The following is a 21,092-nucleotide window of genomic DNA, read 5'->3' on the forward strand; positions in this document are numbered from 1 at the left end:
ATAGAAACTACCCAAAATGAAATACAAAGAGAAAAAGAGTTGTTAAAATATGAAAAAAAGGCATCAGTGAGCTGTGGGAAAACTTCAAGTGGTCTAATATTTGTGTAACTGGAGTGTCTGAAAAGGAGGAGGGGCAGAAAAAGTATTTGAAGAAATAATGATTATCCAAACTTGATGAAAATTGAAACCTACAGACCCAAGAAGCTTAACAGTCCCCAAGCACAAGAACATAAAGAAAATTACACCAGGGCACATCACAGTAAAATTACTCAAAACCTATGATAAACAGAAAATCTTAAAAGCAGCCAGGAAAAAAAGATCATTACATACAGAGAAACAAAAATGACAGCAGATTTCACATCAAGACAAGTAGGAACACAGTGAAGCAACATCTTGAAGCACTGAAAGAAAACACTATCAACCTAGAATTCCATACCTAACAAATCTATTTTTCAAAAGAGACGATAACATAAAGATGTTTTCAGACATGTAATAGCTGAAAGGATTCCTCACCAGCAGATCTGTACTGCAAGAAACGAAGGTTAAAGGAAGCCCTTCAGGCAGAAGGAATGTGGTATCAGAAGAAAATCTGGTCTGCACAAAGGAATGAATAACACTAGAAATGGTAACTATGTGGGTAAATAAGATTTTTTATTATTATTATTGCTTAAATCTCTTTAAGAGATAACTTCACTGTTTATGTAAAAATAATTAACAATACACTTGGGGATTTTTAATACATGTAATGTGTGTTCTGTGTAAACTGACTCTGAAGGCATTCAAAGCAAAAGATTCCAAAAATCTTTGTAGTCTTGCAGGGTAACCACCTTGAGGGTCAACACTGAGCTGAATGTCTATGCTCTGGTTTGTGTGGGTTGGTTTCTTTTTCTTTGTTTCTTGATTTTAATCTCAGTCTCAGTCTCACATTCAATGGCTCCCATCACATTTAGGATAAAATACAAATTCCCTACCAAGGCCTAAATGATCCTGCCTGGTCTGGCCCCTGCCTTCCTCTCCAACTTCATCTCCTGCCATTCTGCCCTTCAACCACTTTGCTTCTCAGCCACAAAGGCCTTCCATTATTTCTTAGGATACACCGAAGATTTTTCCCCAACTCTGTGCCTTTGATTTCCTATCCTTCTGCCTGGAACACTTCTCTCCAAGCTCTTCTCTCAACCAGCTGCTTCTGATTCTCCAGATGACCAGCCCATCTAAAACAGCCTCTCTGCTCCATTATCCTCTACCACAGCACCCTGTTTCTTTTCTCCACAGAATTCATTATAATCTATAATATCTATGATTTGTTTCTTCATTTGTTTGTTTATTGTCTGTTTTCCCTCCTAGAATGTCGGTCTTGGTCACCATGCTATCCCCAGCATCTAGGACAGTACCTAGCACATAACAGGCCCTCAACAAATACTTACTCAATAAATACAACCCTGGATGCCACATTTTAAGGGGACATTAACTACAGCATACTAAGAAGGAAACAACTAGAGTGAAAAGGGTCTAGAAATCCTGACAATGAGAGACTGGTGAAGGAACCAGAAATGTGTAGTCTAAAGAAGTACAGACTAATTTAAAATGTCCAAATTATCTTCAAATATTTGAAGGTCATCATATAAAGAAGTGTTTGTTCTACATATCAAACCAGTGAGCCAAAGTTTCAAGGAGACATACTTTGAGTCCATATACAGAAACAATTTTATCACAACTAAAACTTTAACAATGAAATGGACTATTTCATTAGTTTCCCACTATTGAATATATCCAAGTAGCTGAATGGTTATCTATCAGAGAACCTGAAAACATAATTTCTATACTGGGAAATGAGTAGGGAAAGCTGAACTATAGGTCCATTCAGATTCTAAGAATCTATCGTTCTAAGAATACAGGCAATTTTTAATTTCACTTATACAAAGGGAACAGTATCCATTATCACCTTTCATTCAATGTATTTATTCAACAAACACTGCACAACTAATATCAATAAATGACTACATTAGCCCAATGAGATAAACAAAAACAAAACATGATTCTACTCCATCCAAAGAGCTATAGTCTGGGAAAGGAAATAAGACGGTTATGACTCAAGACAGAATGAGGTAAGTGCCATAAGCAAGGTACAAAGTGCTTTTCAAGGTTTTTCCTGCATAACTGATTTTGTTATATCTGAAAATCAATATCCAGTCAATTTTTGTAAAAACTGCAAATAACTCCCAAGATCTAGTAGGCACAGGTTTTATGTAACACCTTTGATGACTGCAAGGCAAGCTGCTATAGAATCTGAACACATAAAAATAGCATACCTGGAGATGAGTAGTTATTACAATGGATATGACTAAAAAGACAAATTCACAATCCAATCATTTTATATTCACTAATATTTAAAAATCGCATTATCTCTACCTCCAAAGACAATCTGAAATGGTGGCCCAATATTTTACTTGAAAAACTCTAACTAAATTAGAAATGTAACACATCCATCAAGCTTACCTCCTGGTTTTCTTTTATTCCTTTATCAACTACCTGATAAAATAGGTTCCTGGGGAAATAAGTCTAAATAGATTAAAAACTAGAATACTCCTAAATTTACATTTTACAAAGAACATTTAAATGAACCAATTTAAATATGAATCAATCTCACTCCACATTCCAGGGAAAGGTCTCACCCTCTCTGTCTAAGTACAGGGCTTTTATTGTTTTGTTTTACTACACTTTATTTGTGTATACAATGATAATTACAATGGGAGACAACTGAAACAGGATCCAAATTAGGCTTGCTTGTGTATTAAAACACATCACTTGTTGTTACATTGTCACCCAAGTTTGGATCATTTCAGCAGTGATTATTTGGTTTGTTAATTAGAATCCCAGTATTGCAAAGACAACAGGGCCCTTAAAGATGGCTAGCGCACAGTGCTTTTATGTCTTTTTTTTCTTTTTCAGTACATGGCTTTTTAAGCAAGTCAATATATTTAACCAAAATAAATACATCAATAGCAGAAGAATGCTAGATGTCTAAGCACCACTGTATTCTAAAAATAAAATCCTCTGAATCCACCGTGGTGCTTAAAATGAACGTTTTTACATAATAAAAATGCTGACAGCAGAAATAAAGCGTTTAGCCTAAGAGACAGAAAAAGCAATAAACAATTGTTATTTTTGAAAAAGGAAAATTTAGCAATTTTATGAAAACCACAACAAATGGTTTCAGGAAAAATTAGGAGCACAAAAAGGGTGTAAGACAGAGAAGTCAAGTCACCAGTTCACAGAAAATAAACACAGCAACTTAACGTACCACAGTCTGAAGGCATTGGTGCTGCAGAAATGGAAAAGATAACTGGTGTATCAGAACCTTGAAATAAAAATGGATATCTTCCAATCAAAGAACTTCCTTCTAATGGAAAATCCGGAAGGTCCTCTATGGTCATCTTCTAGAAAGCCACCTTTAATGAAAGGGGGGGAAAAGCATATCTATTATATTTGTATGCAACTTAGAATAATTGCCTTCAGTCACAAAAAGCCTATTTTTTTTTTAATATCTAATCTATTGACATTTTTAACTTCAACCTTCAAAAATCTATTTTAGAGAGGAAGGGAAAAAAACTTCCTTTTAGCGAACTGTTGTCAAAGAATATACATTGCTTAACACTGTCTCTCAGGGTCAACAGCATATGTAATCTTTTTAGGCGAAGCTCGGGAGTAATAAAAAACTACTCCTATATATTTCCTAATAATAGGTGAAAACATTTTTTAAACGCTGAGCTAATCTAAATGGGTGATGTTCTCTTTACTTGCAGTAACAAACGAGGAGATGTTATCCCTTGTAGGTGCATCTCTAACTTCTCATAGGATCTGACACAGGTTCTATCATCTGTCATCCAGTAGCTCATGCCATGTGCTCATCACATGAAAAAAATCTAGTTTAAAATGTTCTCATTATTTTCCAACATCCCAGAAAACTTTACTGAAAATTGACCATATCACTCGTACAAATCTAAATCTAGGAGCTTACCCACATGGTTTCACTTAACAATGTAGAGGATCTGTTTAGTTCATCCCAGCAGAAGATGGAAGGCCATGCCTTTTAAACCACATCACTTATACTACCTCTCTTTTCCAGGAAACATGAGCACTCAGAATAAATTTGCTCTAAATTAGACAGCTGCTGCACCCCAGCACACATATCAGAGATGACACAGAATGCAGAGAAAATGTTAGTAAAACTGAACTATGAAGCTAAAAACCTTCCAGTTTCTTTTGCACCAAATCTTTGAAGTCTGAAATATTATGAATCTCTATATCTGTTCAAAATATAAGCAGAAAACTATATTACAAAACTAAATAAAGGTGATTTTAGATTATTTCAGTAGAAAGAACAGAATAAGTAAAGATGGTTAACTGATAGCTTACTCTAGCAGATAATGCCATGCTAGATATTACTCAATGTGTGCTCTATTATACTTGGTTAACCAACTCTATGTCTATCACCTTTACCTATCATGCTTACCTACCATCACCACCCTGCTCCAAGGAAACAGTCACCTTTCTGAGCTAAGTGGTTTGTTTCCAATTAGATTCATATGTTTTCTGAATACCAGCAGAAACTGGTAAAGAGTAAGGCAATTTCTTTTTTATCATAAGGTACACGTTTACATGGACATGGATATTATATATCAAATAACTTAATCCAGTATTACCATGTTAAAGGTATTCAAGGTTTCTTGGATGCTAAAATTACTCACCACCCAATACTTTGAATCATTTTGACATTAACCTGGCCACATAAATAGGAAAAATTGTTGCCATACAGCATGGTGAACTTCCTCAAATACTAACAATTCCAAAAAGTAGCGCCTACCACAAAGACAGCCCTCCTTCAATCCTATAGCTTCTCAGTATTCAAAGTCAGTCAGGATTTCTACTTGTTGGCTTCTACAAATTACCTGGCAGTAAATTTGAGCAAAATAGTCTATGCTGGGTATGAAGCATCCTTTAAAGTCAAGGACCAGAAATAAAATTTAATAAATATTAATATGTACAAGGCACTACACTATTCTAGATGTTTCAGAGAATACAAAAATGAGTAACAGATGGTCCATGCTTGTTAGGTAGCTTACAATCTACTAGGGTGAATGAAATAGTACTAATAACTATAGACGATAAAACTGAGTGAAATATGTTCCATAACCTAAGTACAAGGAACATTTGTTACGGGAGTTGCTGAGACTCAGAAATGGTGCAGTGAAAAAAGCATCACTGAGATGAGTCTTGAAAGATGAGTAGGCAGAAATAGGGGCATAAATTTAAAAGGGGAGCCCATTAAAGGAATAGCAGGCTGGAACTTGGGCACATCTAGTAACAGGTAAGGCTGTCATGGTTTTTTAGGACTCTCCTCAGTAATGCTTTATATACCTGATCAAACACCAAACCACTTAATCCCATGAGCACTGGAAACCGTTGATTTTTTAAAAGGAGACTGTCCTGATTCAAGCTGTTTTAGGAAGGTTAATCTGACTACAATCACACTTTGGGACTCAGCCATGTTTTTAATTCTCCAGCAAAATGACTAAGTGGTTTTCTTTCTGAGCTGGTTAAGAGGAAGCCACCTTTCAAAACCTCCCTTTCAAAGAGTGGGGTTTCCCATTCAAAAATATTTTTTAAAATGATCTTCAGAGTGTACCTTTCATTTTTTTGTAGACTTGAGATCCTTAAAGATAGGAACTGTATCTTACAGTATCACTTGGCACAGGAGCTAGATTAGTATTTTTTACACACTTAATAAATATTCAAATCCTAGATTTGATGTGGAAAGATGATTCATTCAACAAGATGTAATCAACTTCACTTTACATATTAGATATTTCAAACCCATAGAAGCTACTATATTACCTGAACAATGCAGTGAATATTCTTCATATTTTGTGTCTGCATTGCATTTTCCCCTGGTCCCATTCCCTTTCTTTCACGAAAAGCCCAACATTCTACCTTCTGTCCCACTTAAGAAAGCTATACACCTCCACAAACTTCTGTATAGTTTCAGTTTAGAATCCTTTCCTAAAAGCGATTTCTGGATCTAAGGATCTGGGAATCTTGGTCAAACCCAGAGATGTGCTTAGCTGGATTGAGTATATACTTTCATTTCAAATCCTACTATGGTTAATTGGTAATAATGGATTATGTAAAGTAATCCAAGATTAAAAGTTGGCCCCAATTAACTGTGTACGTAACAGATGCAATAACAAGAATCAACTTCCCCAAACTTTGATTTACATATGAATCCCATCACCCCGAATCAGCTCTGAGTAAAAGCTACTTGTAACATGGCTCTAATATTTTGTATTTTTTTTCAGAGATACCTGGTCAATGCCCTAACACAGAATGGTGGTGAGTGGAGATGCCCATTAACTTCTTCAAAGTGGTTCAGGGCTATTAGGGCCTCACTAAGGAACCTCACTGAGGCGAAGAGACTCCCTCAGATTTATCTGGATTATGGTTCAAGAGCAGCATCCTTGAGCTACTCAGCTATCAGGAGATCCAGGCTGCATCCACACGAGTTGGAACCATGAGTCTCTTTCATTCAATTTCATATAGTATTCTGTCATGAGTGTTTATCTTCACGAGATACCAAAAAACATAATCTAACCAAAATAAGCATTTTAAACATATCTCCAATAACCCATTTATTTGTTACCTACATGAAATCTGTTCAATCACTAAGCAGGTATGTACAGTATTTGATACTTAGTTCGTTAGATCTAGGCCCTAGAGAGAATATAAAAGATACCTGCCCTCAAGAAGTTCATTTAGTCATTCAACAAATATTTATCAACTGTTTCTTTCTAAGTCTTAGACTGGCATAGCAAAGGTAAAGGAAATAGATATGCCCTTGCCCTCAAGTAGAGACAAGAGCAGAATTGCTACAAGAAAGCTGTAGTTACTGTATAACTGAAATAAGCGCTGGATTCAAGGGGGCCAGTGAAGGCTTCCTGAGGGAATAATTTAAAGCTGCAGTGCCCAACCAGGTAGCTACGAACCACATGTGTCTATTTAAACATTCAACTCCTCCACTGCTCTAGCCCCATATAAGTGCTCAAAAGCCACATGTGTCTAATGGCTACCATAGTGAACACTGAAGAAAGAACACTTCCCTCATCACAGAAAGTTCTACTGAATCAAACTCTAGACAAGAAAACAATATACAAATGCCTGAAACAACAAGGAACAAAGGCTAACAACCTAAGCAAGCCCATGGTAGCATACTTAATTATACATAATTAACAAGGGAACAGTAAGCCTAAAAGTAACCAGATGTTCGCAGATTTACACTGGGATAAAGTGTTAAATTGATTCTATAACATGAAGATCACTAGTATGTTTCAAAATTGGAGTTGTTATAAGCCATAAAAGACATCATATAAATATTTTTCTAAAAGCCTTGCTGATAGGGCTGCTTCTGATAAATCTGAAACGTCTGAAATAAATCCTTCAAAATACTATACCATATGCCAAATCTTCTATAAAACAAATAAACATATTCATTCTATTTCAAGATTCAATCTTACAGCCCAGGTAGTCCATATCAAACGAGAGTATTTCAAAATGCATACTTATGTTAGCAAAATAGGATGGAACCAGGATGGCTTTGCCTCATAAAAATGCAGAAAGCTAGACTTCTGCCAATTTCAATTATCAGCTTTCTCTGCACAGTTGCTACATGTCCCGCACCACGTGATCTTCTGCCATTTAGATGACTTTAATTCGTGCAGAAGAAACATAAATGACAAATGTCAATGTGAAAGTGAAGTACAATTAAAGTATTTGGCGGATGTTTCAAAGGAGGGCGTTTCTTCATTGAAATATTTAAAAGGCACCAATTTATACTATGACATTGCTACAACGCGAAGCACAGTCTAGCTGGGAACATACAGCAAGTTATTATCCCATGAGAATATCCTCCTCTGATACATATCAAAACGTTGTCTCAGAGTTTCAATCCAAATTGCCTAAATAGTCTCTGGATTAATGAACAACCTGACATCTAATTCAAAAGAAGCTGACATTATAAACCAATCAATTTAACCCACAAGGATGAAGCGTCTCTGTTTAGCAGTCTCAGCGCAAGTGTTTTCCCTAACTTCCCTTCCCATGATTTAGAATTAAGGAATCTCGTGGTAGCAAACGACTGGAAGCAGAGTCATCTGTCTTAGCTTTGAATTCTCACCGGCAAAAGGTTTCTCAAACAGCTTAATAAGCAAGGGGAGGCATTAGAGATGTGACGATGCCCCTTTCAGGAAAACCACGAAGGGCTGGGTACAGCACGCTGCCCATCACTGCGCGCGAGAGGCTCTCCCAAGGGCGTCGGGGCGGTCAAGGCTGGAGCTGCGGAGCGGGGGCCGGAACTCAGTTCCGCCGTGCGGTCCAGCCCGTCCCACACACCTGGCAGCATCTCATCCTGAAGTTAAACCGGCGGTGAGGAACGGAAACCAGAAACTCGGGTCCCCGCCTGTGGGCCGCTCCAACCCCGCCCTCGTCCCACGGAGGCCTCCAGAAGCCGGCGACTCCGGCGTCCACTGCAGGCAACCGCGGGGCTCCCAGCGCCTCCTCGCCGCCCTCCCCGAACCGCCAACCGGCCCTCGGGCCCCCGCGCCCCCGCCCGCCCTGCCAGGAGCCCCCGCGCCCTCCCGCCCCACCTGCCTCCTCCGGTCCTCTCCGGGCGGCCGACGGGGAACGCAGGGGCGCGGAGAGGAGGCTGAGAGGCGCGCTTCTTCGCCCCGCACGGGTCTCCGGTAGCCGGCCGCGAGGCCTCCCGCTGCGCCACGCTGCGCAGCGCAGCTCCGCGACCTCGTCCGGCCCCTCCCGCCTGCCGCCTCCGCGCCGCGCGCGCCGCAGCCAGGCCCCACGCGGGGTCGGCGCGCGCGCGCGCGCGCGCGCAGTGCAGGCGCCCCGGCGGCGCGCAGGCTCCGGTCCAGGCCCGCGCACGCGCCGGGGAGGGGAGACAGGCGAGGAGCGTGCTCCTGAGCTCGCCGACTCCTGCCTTCGCCCCCGGAGCCCCTCCGCAGAGCGACGGTTGAGGCTCGAGGTTAGGAAGGTCTGGTGGGCTTCGGGTGTCAACCCTGCGAGGATGGGGTGCCACTGTGATATTTCCACCGCAGCCGAGGCAGGCTCTCGGCGGAACCCCGCCTGGCCTTAAGCCATGCTTGGGGAAACAGCCCATGGCACGCTGAACAGACGCTCCTGCGTCAAAGCCCTTAGCTAGACCAGTCTGACTGGCCTCCCAGTCGCACATCCCTGGGCTGGAAGCGCTTCAACACCTTCTTAGGGGCAGGCACCACGTCTTACCCTTTTTAGGCTCCCCAGTATCTAGCCCCGTGATGGCCCAGAATAGGACCATCAGTCAATTACCTGTTTGCAGGTCTTGCTGTAAAAAGCCTAGTCAAGGCTATGGCCAAGTTGAATGATTACAACCAAGGGTGTCAGTGTAGAGGCAGAAGAGGATGCATGAGTAGTCGTCCCAGAAGTTTATTTCCCCTGATGCTTTGCTCCGTTCTCACCCCCTTCTCTCCTGGTCCCCTTCTCCATCCCCCAAGAATCAGAAAGTGGTGATGAATGCTGACATCCTGGTTCTCCGTCCAGTGGAAGGAAAGGTGTTACTTGACACTTAATGAAGGGACTTAATGAGTCCATTGTTTCCCCATGACTGAAGTTTGTAACACGGAGCTAATAGTGTTCCGCCATAACAACTCCCTCTGAGGCCTTTTTGTTCTGGCTCTGCTACACCAACTACTACACTGTACTTCCACGTTCACCAAATGCAGTGCCTGGCAAGAGCAAATGTTGAATGAATTAACGTCTACCACGACTCTTCAAGAGCAGAGGTAAGTGCTCCGGCACTCTAGAGCATCTTTTCCTGTTAGAATAATTGATTCCAGACTCTGGAAAAGGCCCCCCTCCATTTGCTTGAGTGCCCCTTATAATATCCTCCCACCAAGTAGCCATAGTTGAGCACCTCCAGTAACCAGGAATTCACTTCCTTTGAAAGCAGCCATTTTATCTTTGACCAGCCTTGTTGAAAAGTTCTTCCTACCTTGGAAGCTAAAATACAGTTCCCTGCATCTCCTCCTTATTGGGTTCTATTTCTACCCTGAAGACTCCAGATCATGTCCAACTCCAAGGAATCCAGGGAAAGCATTCTCAGTCCTTTAGGCTGCTCCCTATAAGACATGCTTAAGATCCCACTCACCAGCATTTTAAGGGTCTCTTTATGGTGCATCCCAGCTTGTCTAGAGCTCTCTTAAATGTGACGCTCAGGAACGAATGGGGTGTCCTGTTGAGTGCAGAGAGGAGAGAGACTGCCACCTGTTTCTTGGCCCTATGCTTCTATTAGCATAGCTCACAATATCGAAATACTCATTTGCGACAGTCACATCCCATTGTGGAATCGGGTGGAACATACTGTCAACTAAAATTCATAGCGCTTATGCAACATTTAAACACCATGACCATCCCACAGTCCCTAGTCAGCTGCCAGTTTCTCTGTTCCTGCAGGTTCAGCACCTTATGCACTCTCAGGGATGATAATGTGACACAGATGCTTCCTCCTCCCTTCGGGGGTTCCGCCTCCCTCTCTGTCACACCCAGTTCTCATCGGACCCCACCCACCTCTTTAACTGGTAATCTGCCCTTGGTTGGCTTGAAGCAACTGTAAATAAGCCCTATTGTCAGTAAGCCACAGAAATTCATAAAAACCTATGTGTAACAGAAGCTGCTGTTGGCAGACTTTCCGCATATACAGTTCACTTTATTGCTGATTTAAATTATCCCTCTGAGAAACCACTGTTAGTGATTGACAGGCTGTGGCTGGCTGAGTTGTTCTTCACTATAATGAAAGTCTCTGTGAGAACCAGCCAGGCCACTAGCTTTTTCTGCTACACCCAAACACTATACAGTACCTTGGCAAATTCCCAGGATACCAAGCCATTAGAGAGAGACTCTCCCACTCACCTGCTTACCTTTACGGAAAAAACTGAAGTTACTCCCTAGACCATCATCAAGAATGCAAGCACTCATTGGAGTCATGCTTCTTGGAACACCCCATGGGTTATACAATCCTCAGACCAGGAGTTGGACTGGGTAATGATATGGGGCCAGAACTTGGAACATGAACCGTCCACTGGGATGGGAAGGGACACGGGGAAATGGTCCAGCTGCAGCTGCTGAGATTCAGTTATACCTGAAGGCACAACAAGGTCCCTGGACAATGTAGCAATAAACCACAGTCCCAGGAGGTGACCAGCCTCAGTGGTCAGCATCCATGTGGAGAAGGGCACATTACTGACTGACCACAGTTTGATTCCTACCTATGGGATCTTACTTGCCTTCACTTTACCAATGAAGAATCAGACTCCAGGAGGCTGTGGAACTTGCTCACTTGTACCCTGGGACAGAAATAGGATTCAAACCCAAGTCTGTCTATCATGAAGGCCTGTGTTGATCCACAATTTTGTATTATCTACACAGGGTGTACTTTGGGGCATTCAGGACACAGAAATGCTGCATTGAGCAGCAGGGATCATTGAGAAATTCAGAGAGCCAATCAGAATGTCAGCATCAGGAAGGTCTGTCAGTGGCTAACAGGACCACAATCCATGAGAAAATGGTTAGGGGAAAAAAATCAAAAGAATTGGGCTTCCCTGGTGGCGCAGTGGTTGAGAATCTGCCTGCTAATTCAGGGGACACGGGTTCGAGCCCTGGTCTGGGAAGATCCCACATGCCGCGGAGCAACTAGGCCCGTGAGCCACAACTACTGAACCTGCGCGTCTGGAACCTGTGCTCCGCAACAGGAGAGGCCACAATAGTAAGAGGCCCGCGCACCGCGATGAAGAGTGGCCCCCGCTTGCCGCAACTAGAGAAAGCCCTCGCACAGAAACGGAGACCCAACATTAGCAATCAATCAATCAATCAATCAATAAAATCTTTAAAAAAAAAAAAAAAGAAAAGGATACAAATTTACCCACTGTATGAACAAAACTATGTGGAAAAAAAAAATCAGAAGACAGTGTCACTGCTGGTACATGGACTGAGGTATTGGGCAGGATATGATTCACGGGGGAGGAAGACAAGGGCTCGTTTCCAGAATGTGAGTGTACAGGAGACATCCAACTGTTAGAATCGGGGTGCCAGATCGGAGACCAACTAGCAGAGGTAGTTAAATATAGATACCAGAGCACTGGGTAGAACCCCTAAAATCTTCCTATCATGTTTGCAGATGATATAATCATCGCCATAAAAAACCCAACAGAATCAACTATTAGACATTATAGGTGAGTACAACAAGGTTGCCAAATACAAGATCAATTTCTAAAAATCAATCGTTTCCTCTACTTCATCAGTAAGCACCCAGGAAATATAATAGATTGTAAGAGACCATTCACAATATCAATAAAACTCTAAAGCACGATATTCAAGAATTAACCTAGCAACTTGCAAGAACTTTATGGAGAACATTTTAAAGTTCTATTTAAGGACATAAAAGAAGATTGAATAAAAAGAAGATATACTATGGATAGGATGACTTTACAGTGTAAAAATGTCCATTTAATCTCTATAAATTCAATGTTATACCAACCAAAATTCCAGCAGGAACTCAAATTTTAAGGAACTTCAATAAAGTTACAAAATAGATAAGGAAAAATAAAATTTTAAATAGTTAAATCAATTTTGAAAAACAAGAGCAGAGAGAGGAAACCTACCCTGCCAGATATTACATCATTACTACATAGTGATAAAAATAGTATGCTACTAATACAGAAACAAATGGAACAGCCACACAGAATAGAACACTCAGAAGCAGACCCCTGGGACCTCAATATATGTAAATGTGGAGCTGCAAATCAATGAGAAAAATATAAATTATTTAGAAGATGGTTTGGGGGAAACTAGATTAGTTTAAGAAGAAAAAATAGAGTTGGATGCCCCATGTCTACCGTATTCAAAGTGAACTCCAGACCGATTAAAGACCTACATTTGAAAAGTAGGTAGAACGTAGGAGAAAATCTGTATGAATAAGGGGTAGGGATTTACTTCATAAGACAAGACTGCAAAAGTGCAAACCTTAAAACAAAAGACTAGGTGATTTGACTATATCACAGTGAAGGTTTCTCTTCAATGAAAAATACCATGGAAAAAGTTAACAGGCAGCTGACAAATTGGGAGAAGATAGATATTCAAAAGCAGCTAGGGATTCATATCTAAAATATGTAAGTAACTTTTGCAAATCAACAAAAAGAAGTCAGAGAATCCAATATAAAAGTGAGAAAAGGATAGGAATAGGTGATTCACAGAAGGGAAAGCCAGGATAGCAAGCACACACAGAAGAGATGCTCAAACTCACTAGTAATGAGAGAATGGAAAGACAGTGGGATACTGCCAATAGCCACTGGTTTGCTGGTATATATCTTAAAAACAGCTGGGGGTTGAGGGAGAGTCCTAATTTGTAGTGTTTGCCAATTTCCATGGCACAGATACTCTCACCCCTGCTGATTTCAAGCTACCAGTGTGAAGTCACTAAACAAGAAATTGGGAAGAAATGTGCTCAATCAGCTCTCATGAGTCAACTCCAACACACCACTACTTTACCCATCAGCCTGGCAAAAGTCAGAAAGATAATTCCCAGTACTGGCAAAGATATGGGGAAATGGGAATCCTCATGCACTGCTGATGAGAATTTAAACTGCTAAATACATTCTGTAGAGCAATTTGGTAACATTTAGTAAAAAAAAAAAAAAAATTGTCAGCATTCTTTATAACTCAGCAATCACCTTCATAGATATGCCTCAAAGGAACCCTTACAAGGGTCCTATAGGAATCTTCTTCATGTGGCTTCCAGGAAGCCAGTTTCTCATTTACTAGGTGATCTCATCCAGTCCCTGGCTTTAAATACCATCTCTATTTTCATGATTCCAAAATGTCTGTCTCCAGCCCTGAACTTCAGACATATATTAATTTACCTACTCAACATCTAGAGTATGCTCTAGATTAATAGACATCTGTTAATTAATAGGCATCTCAAATATAACATGTTCAAAATAGAACCCTTACCCATAACCTTCCCATATCAATAAATGGCAACTCTACTCTTCTGTTGGCTCATAGAATCATCCTTTCCTTCTTTCATATTTCTGAATTCCACAAACCGAAGTCCCTTCCTCATTCTTAAAAAAAAAAGTTCATGACATAATTTATTAATGAAGAAATTTCATCAATACCACTGAAATCCTTACAAATCAATAGTCACCAGAGATCCCAGGAACTTCCTACTGATGCTACTTGGGCTTGCCTTCCCCTGACCTATCTCCTTTTCTTTCTCAGGACTTCAAGTAGGGACTGCCTGCTGAAACGGACTGCAAACTGAAGACCTCACAAGCCTTATCATCTGAACCTGTGGTTCTCATTCCTTGTTGCACATTCACATCACCTGGATATCTTTCACAAAATATGTAAACCCTAAAGACTCCCTCAGGTATTCTAATTCAACTGATCTCATTTAGATTCAGGCTATTCTGTAAGTTTATTCTCTCTTTCATTAGCCTGCTTCCGAAGAAGACAATAACAAATGAATTTTTCAGAACCACCTGTTCCTGTGCCAGGCCCTCCAGTTGGCGCCACTCACAAACATCTCGTGACATAACCACTTTTAAGAGTCTTCTTTACAGTCCGACATAAAAGAAGAAGGAACAAAGGGGATTTTTCATGGCATCAGGATCAAAACTGCCACTGTTGTACAAGAGCTCAGTTTTTCATACTGGTCACTCCAGTTTTGGGCCACCAAGACAACTCCAGAAACATCTCTAGCACACAAAGACAGCATCAGGCCAGTTTCCACTAGGAAGTTCAAGTACTGCGCCACCCCCCCCCCATTGAAACTGACTCTAATCAAGCCTCTAGATATAACTAACATTCTATAGAAATTGTGAGTCATAAAGGAATATCACAAACAACACCAGGAGGATGCAATCAGCCAAATCCAAAATGTGGGAACTTCTACAGGGCAAATAACCAATTCCAAAAAATAGCTAAGGGGAACTGGTATAAATCAAAAGAGACATAAGAGCTATCTCCACAACCTGTAATACGCATACCTTGTTTGGATCTGGATTCAAACAAAGAAATGTAAAAAAACCTCTTGAGACAATTAGGGGAAATTTAGTCCAAATTGGATATCAAATGATACCAAGAATTTTTTGTTGATTTTGTTATGTATGATAATGACATGATTTTGTTTTTATTTTAAAAAATCCTTATCTGTTAGAGATTCATACTAAAGAATTTATGATAAAATGTTTAATATCTGGAATTTGCTTTAATATGCTCCATTATTAAAAAAGAGTGTGTGGGGCTTCCCTGGTGGCGCAGTGGTTGAGAATCTGCCTGCCAATGCAGGGCACACGGGTTCGAGCCCTGGTCTGGGAAGATCCCACATGCCGCGGAGCAACTAGGCCCGTGAGCCACAACTACTGAGCCTGCGCGTCTGGAGCCTGTGCTCCGCAACAAGAGAGGCTGCGACAGTGAGAGGCCCGCGCACCGCGATGAAGAGTGGCCCCCGCTTGCCGCAACTAGAGAAAGCCCTCGCACAGAAACGAAGACCCAACACAGCCAAAAATAAATAAAATAAATTTTAAAAAACATGTCAATTCATTAAAAAAAAAAAAAAGAGTGTGTGGTGGGAGGGATAAATGAAAAGAGAATGACAAAATATTGATAATTATTACAGCTGAATAATAGGAAAATTATTTTCTCCTTCTGTGTAAATTTGAAAAAATTTTCCCATTTAAAAGTTTTAAAAGAAGAAGCTCCAGGAGGACAGAAGTTTTCGTCTATTTCTGTCACTGCTATATCCTCAGTAACTAGAACATATCTAGTATCGGGCCCATAGTAAAAATTTAATAAACATTTGTTGATTGAATGGGCCTGGTTCTTTAAGATTTCAGTCTCAGTAAAGGTAGATTATTATGTCCAAGGAATTTAGAAATCACAGAAGTTGTCTTTGTATCACATGCATGCACACACTCTAAAGTGGGAGACATTCATACATACTAAAGCTACATCAAGTTGTCTTTCCAGGAGCTTTTTGCAAAACCAATACAGCTTCATCCCTGTTCACTGTAAATCATCAGCTGCTTTAATAACATCTTGATTAGGGGTTGAGAGAATGTCAGACCCACTGGAGCTTCCTGAGAGTGGGTAGAGAGCAGCTTGCACCTTGTCAACAATGGATCAAATGACTCACCTAACAAAGAAAGCCATTGACAGACCAATTAGCTGGTACTGAGTCATGAGAAAGTCTCCTTTGTGACAAAAACAGCGTTGATAATAAGATCGGTTCTGACATTCCATATCTAACCATATTTGCAACAGCAGGGAACAGTTAAAGTAAAAATAAGTGTGAATTGCTTTTTTGGATTCATACAGGGTTCAACCCAAGAAGAAGTTATAGTCTGTCTTTTCAAGGCCCATCAAAATATATCACACAATATCTTTATCATCATCAAGGTAATCACAACCCTAGTGCACTACTGAATGACAGGTAGAAAGGCAACCAAACAGCATATCGGTCCATTAAATCACCAGAAAAATACACTGAATGCCTCCTACCTAAAGGGCAATATGGAGGCTACCATAGTGTAAGATTCACTCCTTGTTTTCTAGTAAAGGAGGGAGAATGAGCAGCCTGGATTGGAAGCCCAGAATCATCACTCCGTACCTGTGGAACCCTAACAAATCGCTTAACCTCTCTGAGCCTTAGGTTGCTCCTTTGTAAAATGAGATAAAGAATGCTTGCCTCCATGTGATGCCATGAGCACAAGGCCTGTTGCAGAGTCAGTGCTCAAAAATAGCTGGTTGAAAACTCTAGTGTGTGGTCATAAGACACAATCAGGAGAAAAGAACATCAACTGCCTGCCAAAGAAACAGTGTCAGTAGACTAGGGATTTCCCAAGACAAAGAGCCCAATGCAGGATGAGGTGATCTGGAAAAGCTTCAAGGAAGAGATATATCTATATATTTTTTAAATTTTTATTGGAGTATAGTTGATTTACAATGTTGTATTTGTTTCAGCAAAGTGAATCACTTATACATATACCTATATCCACTCTTTTTTAGATTCTTTTCCCATATAGGCCATTACAGAGTATTGAGTAGAGTTCCCTGTGCTATACAGTAGGTCCTATTAGTTATCTATTTTATATATAGTAGTGTGTATATGTCAATCCCAATCTCCCAATTTATCCTTCCTCCCCCCTTACCCCCTGGTAACCATAAGTTTGTTTTCTACATCAGTAATTCTGTTTCTGTTTTGTAGATAAGTTCATTTGTACCCTTTTTTTTAGATTCCACATAAAAATGATATCATATGATATTTGTCTTTGTCTGACTTACTTCACAAGGAAGAGATATATTTTGAGCTAAGTGGGGAGGATAATGAGATCCAGTGATATAAATGAGGAGCTTGCATTTACCGAGTGCTTAGTATATGCTGAGCGTTGTTCTAAGCACTATCATGAATTATTGTACCCCTGAAGGAGAAGTATTTTAGTGTCATTCGCTAGTTGGAGAAATCAAGGCATAGAGTAGTTAGGTAACTTGCCCAAGATCACGTAGTTAGTAGCAGAGCCAGGATTTGAACCCAGGCAGTCTAGTGCAAGAGAGTAAATATTTAACCATGACGCTTTGCAAGAGAAAGGCTTGGAGGCTAAATGCACGTTTGGAGGAGAGTAAAGAGTCTAGCTGGAGAAGAGTCTATGGTGCCTGCTGGTTGGAGATGAGCTGGGAAGGTATATTGGGGCTAGACAAGGAGTGGTTTCGAATGTCACAATAATAGGCTGAGAGACTATCCTGTTGGGATGAGGAAAAGCCACCTGAGTTTCTAACAAGGGAAAAACGAAGGAATCTGTCAGCACTCTTCAGAACGGAAACCCCACCTAACCTTTATGCCCCATATCTGGTATACTCTCTTAAGAAAAGCCTGAAACAAAAGCATATTTTAAAATTCAAGCATTTTAAAGTGAGATTAAGCACCTAAGAATAGTTACCTTGAGAGCCTTAGCCTTTATCAATTCAATTTCAATAGATTTTTTAAAATAGCAAATGCTTTTTACAAATGATTTCTCCACAGACAGCTTAGGTTTTATATTTAACATGTGCTCAATAATGACCTGCATTCAAAATGAAGCTGAGACAAGTCTTACAGATGCCCTTAGGGGATGGAAACCTACTCTTTCTGCGTTTCACATCACACTTCATCAACCACTTTGCGGCATAACAGTAACGCGCGTATCATCTTTTTAACCACTTGGCTATTACGTATTAATGTAAGAATATATTAATTTTTTGGATATGTGCCCATTGCACAAAAGCACAGTCCCAGCAAAAAAAAAACACCAGCCACTCAGCTTTCTTGGGTGCTGTCCATCCAGCAAGGTGCTGATGTTTCTGCAGCTTCACCCATGCCCTAACTCAGAATTCAAAGCAGGGAGTCTCTCATGGTTCAGCTTGTCAAGTGAGGCAGCACACGCCTACTAAGGAGCTGCATTTCACCAGTTTAGAGGAATCGTTGCTAGTAACAATAGCCTAGCATCTTTGCAAGCAATGGCCAGAAACATCATGGACACTGTGTGCCTCTGTTGCAAAGACTACTGGCCACGCTCAGATCTCTGATGCATCTGAGATCGGGCACCTCCTAGCACACTGGTCCACACAGTCCTCAGCTCCTGCCATCCAAAGAGGCCCAAGAAAAGAGGTGTGACCTGTGAGGGGAGCTCCTGGTCCTCATTTGTCAAGCATATACTAAATAATTCTAAGTATCATAAATGCCATTAGATACTGCCCTGTCCTCAGGGAGCTTATAGCCTAACTGAGAGGAAAAAAATTAAAATTCTCCAAAAAATGGGAAGCAGGGTAGAATCCTGGGCTTTGAAGTCAGACATATAGGGTTTGCCTGGAACCGAGAGTGTTCCCGGGTTATGGCACTTTCAGTTTTAAAACAAGAACAGTGCCAGGGATACCAGAATAAGTTGGTCACCCTACAGACAGAGGAAAGTTCAAGTTTAATTACCTTTGGGACCTTAACAAATAAAATAATTTCTCAAAGGCTTGGATTCCTCATTTATAAAATGGGTATCAGAGTAGTACTACTGTACCACATATTTCTTCTAAGAATTCAATAAGCTATTGTATAAAGAGAACTAAGCACAGTGCCTAATATTGAATAGTTGATCAATAAGTGTTAATTCTGTATATACAATCAATAATACAAGATAGCATATAATGAAAGACTGAATTAGATGTTTGTGGAACTAAAAACAATGGGATAAGAGATAATTGGATCATTAAGAAAAAGTTCCATAGTGATAGAGTCAACAGATAAAATATAGATTACCTAATTCCATTTGAACTTCAGATAAACAACAAGTAATTTTTTAAGTATAAGTACGTACTGTACTTTTAAAAGTTATTTGTTATTTATCTGAAATTCAAATTTAACTGGCTATCTGGGTATTTTATTGCTTAAAATGGCAATTCTACATAGAGGAGGTAGAACTTAATTTGTCCTTTAGAGGAAGAGGGAAGAAAGAAATGCCAGGCAGAGGAATACACATGAGCAGCAGTGGACCAAAGACAGGAGCAATGCATGGGATGGCCTTGTAAGTTTTTAGAGCAAACACTTTGACCTCCAGGCTAAAGAGTCTAGATTTAATGCAGAATATATGGGAGAGTTAGAGGTAAGGTGCTGGGTCCTGGGATAAGGTGAGAATCAAAAGGAAGAGATGCTTCACAGAAAGAATGAATGAGACATTATGAAGGAAAAGAGTGGATTCCATATTTTGAAACCAAGTCACTTTGAGAGGGACTTTGTAGCCAAAGAGATCAAGTATGTGGCTATCATTATAGTTAGGTAAGTGGCCTGAATTCAGCCACCTCACTCCTGGTGGCAGCAGGAATGGGGGGAAAAAATGAGTTGGATGCAGAAAGTTATTATGAAGGAAGGCAATATGGAGAAGGCAGTAATTAAAATTCTAATGTGAATGTGTACTTTCACTATAAAAACTTTTTTGAATCCCTTCAGGGTCATTATTGGTGACCTAAATAAACAATTACGTATAACTCTAGAGAGGCATCTTGAGATAAGTTAATTCAGACCAAGAAAAAAAAAAAAAATAGGGCATTTAATGCCCTCTTTGCTCTTCCCTTCGTAGTAAGAAGAGATTAAAGCTATGGGATTCATACATTTCCCTCCTTGCTTTCCCCCCTCCTCAGAGACTCCACAGGGTTCTCCTGCCCACCAGAAATGACAGAGCCGGTCAAAGACAGTGAGTTCAATGCAACCAGGCAGTGAGGGGACTGGGAAACTCAGGGCAACTTCCCTTGGGGTCTGTGTCACTATTTTGGACCTCCCAAGCAAGTTACTTTTTCCTGATATGTGTACGTGAAATTCTACTCTTGTAGCAAATGAAAAAGGTACAGACCCATTTGGTAGCTTTTCCCCAGAAGGGCAGTACTTCTCCTTAGAAACACTCCCTGGCATGAGCCTGTAACTCTGATTCAAAGAAGCAAAGCGTTCAGAATATCTGCCTTGAGGTATATGTGAAACCAAAACCCAATGATTCTAAAAGAACCAGACCCCAAAGATCTGCTTAGAAACTCAACTCTAAGCATTTTATCAGGTTCTGATTGCTCACACTGACATTCTTTTTTTTTTTTTTGAATTTTTGAATTTTATTTTATTTATTTTTTATACAGCAGGTTCTTATTAGTTATCTATTTTATACATATTAGTGTATATATGTCAATCCCAATCTCCCAATTCATCCCACCACCACCACCACCACCCCCCCACCACCACTTTCCCCCCTTGGTGTCCATACACACTGACATTCTTCAAGGTCATTTCCCAACTCTGCCAAGCGTGATAAAGCCCACCCCTTCCAGACTGCCCTCTGCATCCTTGTGCGTGCCATTTCTTCTGCTTACACTTTGTATCCAGTCAATCTCTATCTTTCCAAATCCTGCTACCCTTCCAGAGCCTTCCTACA

General features: G+C 40.5%; 1 protein-coding gene and 1 long non-coding RNA gene across 26 annotated transcripts in view; one reads left to right on the forward strand and one right to left on the reverse strand.

The window, feature by feature from the left end:
- CLIP4 (CAP-Gly domain containing linker protein family member 4) overlaps window positions 1-8,865 on the reverse strand; it is an 87,353-nt gene extending 78,488 nt beyond the window's left edge. For 21 of the 23 annotated variants that reach the window (XR_014253735.1, XR_014253736.1, XR_014253737.1 and 18 more), the window contains exons 1-2: window positions 8,228-8,366; window positions 3,302-3,449 (exon numbers count right to left, since the gene is read on the reverse strand). Coding sequence is in view for 6 of the 23 variants with exons in the window: in XM_082426143.1 (XP_082282269.1) it covers window positions 3,302-3,434 (133 nt within the window). In the remaining 17 variants the exon portion in view is untranslated. Of the gene's footprint in view, window positions 1-3,301; window positions 3,450-8,227; window positions 8,367-8,696 lie in introns of those variants that run through there. The other 2 variants (XM_082426141.1, XM_082426139.1) reach the window with 2 other exon arrangements.
- LOC309643444 lies at window positions 8,363-15,672 on the forward strand. 3 transcript variants are annotated; one of them, XR_014253776.1, is made up of 3 exons: window positions 8,363-8,475; window positions 9,594-9,881; window positions 14,374-15,672. It is a non-coding gene; the product is annotated as an uncharacterized lncRNA (long non-coding RNA). The 3 variants fall into 3 exon arrangements; XR_014253777.1 differs by lacking the exon at window positions 8,363-8,475 and adding an exon at window positions 8,976-9,085; XR_014253778.1 differs by lacking the exon at window positions 8,363-8,475 and having other exon boundaries at window positions 9,079-9,881.
- The last annotated feature ends 5,420 nt before the right edge of the window (window positions 15,673-21,092 follow it).

Source organism: Balaenoptera physalus, assembly GCF_965194825.1.
Source record: "Balaenoptera physalus genome assembly, chromosome: 15".
Classification (NCBI taxonomy): Eukaryota; Metazoa; Chordata; class Mammalia; order Artiodactyla; family Balaenopteridae; genus Balaenoptera; species Balaenoptera physalus.